Consider the following 8,371-nt stretch of genomic DNA (forward strand, 5'->3'; position numbering starts at 1 on the left):
TTCTCCGTGATGTGCTCCTCGGCGCTTTTCAGACTCTAGCACACTTCGGAACCATTCGGTGTTGCGTATGCCTCCAAATTTGTGCGGCTTCAGCACAGCTGGTCTCTAAAGTATGCATGTAACTGACTCCTGGAAAGGGACAGGGCCTGCATTTTCTGCACTTCTCAGTTATTTGCATGGAGATAATTATTTTTCCTTTCCTGGTTCAGAGCCACTAAATAAATAGGTAAGCCAACAAACAAGCTGCCAAACACATAAATAAATATGACTCTTGTTCCCCCCCTTTAAAGGAAACAATCTTATCCACATTCATGGCCATAGCTGTGGACCGGTTCCTGGCTCAGATGTGTGTGAGCAGACTTAGAGACTTGAGAGGCTGAGCCTGGGAAGGCTCATGTTCCTAGCTCACCTAGCTCACCTAGTGAGAGCAGCAACTGTGCCCGGCCACACAGGCATCCATCTGTCCTCTATTTAAAACAGTCCCAAGAGACCTACTTCATAAGCCTCTTCCAGAAGCATCCTCAAATATAAGCCATGTGACACTGTATTTTAAATATATGTGTCCCTCAGTAGACTGTCTGCTATGCAGGGCTGTGGAGCTCAGCACACAGCAGGAGGACCAGAGGCATAGGAAGATGGATGGCACGAACAGGAGGACCTGGCAGAGGTTTCCTACAAAATGGCGGGCATGAGTCTCAGTATATACCCTCCCTTGGGCCTTCTGAAAGAACTTCAAGAAAGTGTTCAAAATGAATCTTTCCAACCTCCCCTCAATAAGAAAACTTATTTTTTTTTGTCTAGCCTCACTATTGGAACTTCATCCATCCCCATGATTCTTTTCAAATATTATCTTCTGCCTGGTTAATGCATTTGTTTTTTTTTCGTAAATACCCTACTAAAGGACATGAATCTAACCAGTTAGACACGATTAGCAGGCAAAGGGTCTTCCTTATTAAGAATGGTTCGTTTTCCCTTCTTGAAAAAAATGGAGATATTTGAATCCCTGAATATACTCATTTATCACCGACCCCCAACAAGGCTTCCAGGAGTGCTCCATGTAGGACATGAATAATTAAAAAAAAAATGTGGTTGCAGACTGTGTCGTACATCCACGCAGCTTTATAAAACAAAGCAAATGATTACCATCAATTACAATAACCTCACTAGACAAGACTGCAATTAATCTACAGCTCTTGAGATAACGACTGTTGCACTGTGCCAAGGAAAATGCCTGGCATTAATTGACTTATCACGATCAGCGATGATAGATGGGACAGATGGCGATGTGATTATTCATTGTCAACAAAATAAACACACGCTCTGTTGCTAGAAGTGTCTACTTAGGTGCTCTCAGAGGATAGCCAAAAAACAGAGACCAAAGGTGGCTTTGAGGAGAACACAAAATAAAAACAAGACACCGATCTACAGGATGGGCTGTATGTTCTCTAACTGGGGCTAACATTCAGTGGAATCTGGTTGGGAGACATTTTCTAGCAGGAAATCATGGATTGCATGGGATTTTAGCACTAGAAGGTGCTTTCCTTGCTCATGAGGATATGAGGTGAGTTATTCTTATGAAGTCCTCAAATTCCATTCCATGCTTAATAATTCCAGTGATGGGAATTCGCTATTTTCAGAGGCAAACTCATTCCAGCAATGGATAGCTCTCACTGTTAGAACACATTATTTATTTTGCTGAACTTCATCCGTCTAGGACTTCCATCCATGGACCCTAGCTCTTTTCCCTCATGCCACAGAGAAGGTGCCAAACTTTTCTTGGTCACTAAACTCTTAAATATCTCAAAGGCTAATACTTAGCCACGTGACATTATTTGAGTGCTTCTAGCATTTTGATTTCTTGCACCTAAACCCACACCAGTTCAGAAGCCACTCCATACCGAGGGGCTGGGAAAGAAATATGACATAGCTGATGTCATCTGCCCACGACAAAGTGTGAGAGTTCTTGTGCTGAGGCCAAGGCTCTGGCTTGCCTTCTTGGGAAGCTATTCCCCAGATCCCATCCCTGTAGACAGCACCCCCAGCTTTGCCATTTGCAATGACACCCGGGTGCCCTTTTTAATGCTTGTGCAATATGGTTTGGTTGATTAAGTTCTCATTGTTTAGAAAACTGGGATAATTCCAGCAGAGCTAGGGCTAGAAGTGGCCCAGTGGTCACTCACCAGAATTTCTACAAGTGTGCAGAGCTGGACTCCACTCCCTGAGGCCCTGATTCAATTGCTTTAGGGAAGGATTCAAATGTAAATATTTTGACAACGGTCCCCAGTTAATTCTCACTTGCAACTCTGTTTAGAGGCTCTATTCATTGAGAGCACTTAATAATGTGCTGGTGGAGTGAGTGTTTCACAAACCTAGTCAACAGACTCTCCTGGGGGCTTTAAAAATGCAGATTCCTTGGAGTGCCTGATACCTGCAGTCTGGGTATGTCTAGGAAAATTAATACTTTGAGAGATCAACTTGTTATATGTTTCCCTGAAGGATTTTGGAGAGACTCATTTACTCTAAAATTGTAGTTCCTATACAAATTACAATGCACCCTTTATTACACATTGAAGAAAAGGCAATTCTAAGGAACTCTACAAAGTAAAGATTTTAGCCAAGTAACCATCCACATTTTTTTCACTCATTCATTGAATAAATTCATTAATAAATTAATTTTTAGTCGGAGGCAACATTACGATAAGGAGAAGAATGTAACAGTTCAGTGAGGGAGAAAAGCAAAGAAATGAGCAAGTAAGCCAACAAATAAAATACTTACAAATATTGAAATAATATGTATTTATAAAGGAAGTGTTTATCTAATTTAGAATAGTCCTTAATTCAGACTGGTAATCCCTGGTCACTCTCAATTCATGGACTTTTGCCCTGCTTTCATCATCTTCCCTGCTCTATACTCTAGCCCAGAAACTGCAACTCTAGGGAGTTTTTCCATTAGGGTCCCTAAACTCGCCTACGAGTATAGTATGAGTATTAAAAACAATGCCAGGTTTAAACACGATGTTGACTGAAAAAAAAAAAAATTAAAAAGACCAGGTCCATCGTGAGATACATACTTCTGTTATTTCACAGCTTTGTTGATATCAGTTACTGAGGACTTTTAAAGAGAAACACAGTTACTGGCTATTTAGCATGTAAGCACCCTGGACTCCTGGTTGATAACCACCATCAAGTGTAAGAGGACAAATTAACTAGACCGTGCTTGTCAAGGGTCAGAACCCGGATGGTATCTATTTAAACCATAGCTCTCATCCTATAATTGAAGCCATTTTGGCTCACTGCTATGGTCTGAATCCTATCTGGGTTGATTGTGGCACACAGTGATACTCACCATTAATGGTGACATACAGTGACATTTCCAATCTGTAGAAAGTCAGGCAGACCATTTAGTTGCCTGACATTTGTTTCACAGTAAGTTATAGTTTTGTGCAAATATGACCCATTCTGCCAGAAGGAAGAATTATGGAGCCTATACCCTTCTATGAGAGGCTGATGGTCCAGGGAGGTCTAAGTGAAGGTATGCAAGAAAAGTGAGGGTTTGGGGTTAAAATAATGCTCCAGAGACCACTGTAGGGTGTGAGTCATGAGAGCTGTGCCAATGTCTCAGAAGGAAATACCCAGTTCCACTGTGGCCTTCCCTAGAAAAACCTGGAAGCACAGTTTATAGACTTCTAGTCAACTTGCAAAAAGACAGATGGAGAAAGGAGGCACTGACCTTCTCATTTCACAGATTTAAAAGAAAGCTTTCCATCTGTTATCCCACCTTGGGTATAAATAGGCACCAAGCCTTATTAATTGGCACTCAACTTTAGGACTTCAACAGCCCCACATACCTCCCCAGAGAAGGCTTGTCCGTTGAGAAGGTGCTCCGACCCTTGGCTATCCTCACTCCCAAAGTGTAGTCGGATCTCCTCCAGCCGGTGGCTGTATGTCATGGGTCCTCCTGATATGTTAACCAAGTGCTCCTTGTCCAGGCGCAGGGACACATGTCTTCCAGTGTTGTACATGGTCCCACTGACCTGCAACACAATGCACAATATGTCAAGCAAGGTTCTCTTTCTGTGTCTCACCAAACCCAGCATGGTGCTTAAACAAATGCCTTTTGCCTCCTCTTGATGGGCAACCATTAGGCTAAATCTCTATATGAAACGGGGAGTAGCAGTGCTTGGAGGGCATGCCTGCCCTACCTGGCTTATGTGGTACTTTCCGAGAGGCATAAACCACATTTACGATCACATGATCATGTAGGAATTTGAGGTAGGGATTCAAAGGAGACCTCAGCAATTGTGATTAATATTTTGAACATTGCACCTTAGAAAAAGTCACTTGTTCCTCTTAACAACAGGTGTTGGCAAGGATGTGGAGAAAGAGGAACACTTGTGCACTGTCAGTGGGAAGGCAAACTGGGCCAGCCATTCTGGAAAAACAGTATGGAGTATTCTCAAAGAGTTAAAAAAAAAATTACCCTTTGATCCAGCAATCACACTACTGGATATTTACCCAAAGAATACAAAAACACTGATGCAAAGGCACATAGGCAACCCTTTGTTCTTAGCAGCAATATTTACAAGAGCCAAAGTTGGGAAGCAGTCCAAGTATCCATTGATAGCATTGATAGATAAATGGATAAAGAAGACACACACACACACACACACACACACACACACACACACACACACACAGTGGGGGGGGGGGATATTACTCAGCCATAAAAAAGAATGGAATTTTTCCATTTGCAGCAACATGGTTGGAGCTATGGAGTATCAGGCTAAGCAAAACAAGTCACTCAGAGAAAGATAAATACGATTTCCCTTATATGTGGAATTTAAGAAATAAAACAAATGAGCAAAGGAAGAAAAAAGAGAAAGAGACAAATCACGAGACAGAATTTTAACTCTAGAGAGCAAACTGATGGTCACCGGAGGGGGATGGGTGAAAAAGGTGATGGGGATTAAGGAGTATGCTTGTCACCATGAACAACAGGTGATGTGTGGGATGGTTGAATCACTCTATTGCACACCTGAAACTAATACTAACCTGTATGTTAACTATCCTGGAATTAAAATAAAAACTTAAAAAAACAACTTGCCCTTCTAACCTTAAGTACTTGGAATGTATAGAGACACTGTAAAAGTTAAAATCTCAGGTGTGAGAAATTGGAGAAAGCAAGAGATGCTACAAAGACCAAATGAGAAACAAGGAAGCCAAAATGGGCGAACAGGAGCGAGCTGTCATGGGAGACCGAAGGCTTTGGTCCAAAGTCTCAAGTGTGCAGTCCCATGTGCCTTTGTTAGGTCCCTCTCTTGCCCCTGCTACCAGAGGCTGTGCAGAATGTGAGCTCTGGGGGGTGCCTGGGTGGCTCAGTGGGTTAAAGCCTCTGCCTTCAACTCAGGTCACGATCTCAGGGTCCTGGGATTGAGTCCCGAATCGGGCTCTCTGCCCAGCAGGGAACCTGCCCCTCCTCCCACCCACTGCCTGCTACTTGTGATCTCTGTTTATCAAATAAATAAATACAATCTTAAAAAAAAAAAAAGAATCTGAGCTCTGACCCCCTTCTCAGAGCTCAGGGATTCAGTGCTATGCTAAAGAGATGGATCCAAGTTTCCCATTTCCCTTCCTCACTCCTGATTCCATCTTGCTTCAGCCTCTCAACTGCTGACTTTACTGCTTGATGCTCCCTTTCCTTCTTTTCTCTTTGAACTTGATATTCAGCTTTATTTTCTTGACTTAGGACCTCTCAAGCCTTGATCCTAGAACCCCAATTCCTACCCTTGACTCCACTGCCTTCGTCTCCTGGGTTGACTTAGCTCTTGGGGCAAAACAGAAGATTAAAGGAGACATTGAATAGGTCTGAATGGAATGCTTCTGGATTCTCAGAGGCTGAGATACTTGGATTTTCTTCCTACTTACTCTGACTCTTTTGGGCCCAGCCTTCTGCCTTAGGGATTCCTTAATGGCTTTATGTAATGTCTGATATTCCTTCGTCATGTTTTTAAATATTTTCTCGCTAGCGCTATCCTTATCTGCCCCTCCACTTTTCGGACACTAGTTTTGTGAATAATCAAATATGTCTGTAGATGGCTCACTGTGGCAGAGACAGTAATGCCCACTAAATACTCCATTGACTCATGATTCTGCCATTTTGCTGTAAGGTGGAGCCCATGTGACTGATCTTGGCCATGAGAGGAGAGAGGACACAGCCAGTATCACTTACAGGGTGAAACAGTGGAAAACTTATGCACAAATCTCCAGTCTCTCTCTCCCTGGCTGCCTCAATCCCTGGGGCCATGTGGAAATATGTAAATGTTCTGTAGCTACAAGATGGAACTCATGTCAGCCTGGGTGCTTGGTAGATTAAAGAGCAGATTGCAAAAATGGCCAGAATTCTTCCCCTCCCTGTAACTGCATTCTTTACAACATGATTCTGTAGCCGCTTCCATCAAGATAGAGGTCTGCTTCTCTCCCTCCTGACTCTGGGCTGGACTTTTCACTTGCTTTGGCCAATATCGAATATGACATCTGTGCTCTCTCCTTCTGGGAAACTTGAGACCACGTCAACAAGGGCTAGCCTGCTGGGGGATGATACAACACTGATGAGAGTCATCCAAGGAGAAGTCATCACATACTGACTACCGCATGGCTGGCCTGCCAACTGACTGGCCCAGCTGAGGTCAATTTAGACTGGCCTGGACCAGAAGAACTGCCCACAGACACACAGACTTGGAAGCTAAATAATTGGGGTTTTAAGTCCCTAAGTATTGGAGGTAGTTTGTAATAAAGCAAAAGCTAACATATACACTAGGTGATTAATCTTCCCCCTCCTGAATCTGGAATTAGCAACAGAAGCTCTGTTGAGGGCCTGGCACTGTTGAGTACCTGAACTGGAAAGTCACATGGAGTCCAGAGATGCAGCCTGCTGGGTAGCTGGAAGTCAGACCAGAGAGAAGCAGATGTGCCAGCAGTGACAGAGGAAACCGTGCACTGGCAGAGAGAGAACAGCTACTTGACCTTCAGAAATCCTTCACATCTTCTTTATGAGGTCTGAGCTGCATTTTCTCATATGCTTTACATCTTACCAATAAATTAACATTTTTCTCAAGCTATCTATTCTTTGCAACCAGATAATCCCAAAGTGTGCATGCCTCCAGTCTCAAATAAATGCATAATCAGTATGAGATCATGAGGCCTTGTCTTTTCTTTACATCCCAACACATGAGTTTCTTGGCAGTAAAATGGTTAGAGATAGGTTTGTGTTTGACATTGCATTTATTGTTAAGTAAAATTTACTTTTTGTAATTATTAAGATAATATACAGGTATTATATATGGTTAGAAAGATATAGAGAGGCTCAAGGAAATAAAAATCAGCCACAATTCCACAATAACCCAATGATCATCACTAATATTTTGATATATATATTCTTACAACTATATATACTATAACATATATGTATGACTATCTATACCCATATTTTAACAAGATCATTTTATATATGTGTCTGTCTAATCAGATGAGTGATTTTTCACATACATGTATATATATATATGAGTTTGTGTATATAAATATATACTATTATTTATAATATGTTATGTGTAACATTAATATAAAATTGTATTATTATTATATATTTATTATAGATTAATATATAAATCATTAATTGAGGCAGGAATCTATCAAAATCCTAGAGGAGAACAGAGGCAGTAACCTCTTTGACATCAGCCACAGCAACTTCTTTCAAGACATCTCTCCAAAGGCAAAGGAAACAAAAGGAAAATGAACTCTCAGGACTTCATCAAGATCAAAAGCTTCTGCACAGCAAAGGAAACAGTCAAGAAAACAAAGAGGCAACCCACGGAATGGGAGAAGATATTTGCAAATGACAGTACAGACAAAAGGTTGATATCCAGGATCTATAAAGAACTTCTTAAACTCAACACACACAAAACAGATAATCATGTCAGAAAATGGGCAGAAGACATGAACAGACACTTCTCCAATGAAGACATACAAATGGCTATCAGACACACAAAAAAATGTTCATCATCACTAGCCCTCAGGGAAATTCAAATTAAAACCACATTGAGATACCACCTTACACTAGTTAGAATGGCCAAAATTAGCAAGACAGGAAACAACGTGTGTTGGAGAGGACGTGGAGAAAGGGGAATCCTCTTACACTGTTGGTGGGAATGCAAGTTGGTGCAGCCTCTTTGGAGAACAGTGTGGAGATTCCTCAAGAAATTAAAAATACAACTTCCCTATGACCCTGCCATTGCACTACAGATGCAGTGAAAAGAAGGGCATCTGTTCCCCAATGTTTATAGCAGCAATAGCCATGGTCGCCAAACTGTGGAAA

The 8,371-nt window shown here is 41.8% G+C and overlaps 1 protein-coding gene across 1 annotated transcript in view; it reads right to left on the bottom strand.

Moving 5' to 3' along the window:
• Positions 1 to 8,371, bottom strand: part of CA10 (carbonic anhydrase 10) — a 503,136-nt gene that overhangs the window by 102,423 nt on the left and 392,342 nt on the right. The window contains exon 4 of the mRNA XM_059379334.1: positions 3,849 to 4,034. Coding sequence (XP_059235317.1) covers positions 3,849 to 4,034 — 186 coding nt within the window. The remainder of the gene's footprint in view (positions 1 to 3,848; positions 4,035 to 8,371) is intronic.

The sequence above is a fragment of the Mustela nigripes genome, chromosome 16, assembly GCF_022355385.1.
Source record: "Mustela nigripes isolate SB6536 chromosome 16, MUSNIG.SB6536, whole genome shotgun sequence".
In the NCBI taxonomy this organism is placed as follows: Eukaryota; Metazoa; Chordata; class Mammalia; order Carnivora; family Mustelidae; genus Mustela; species Mustela nigripes.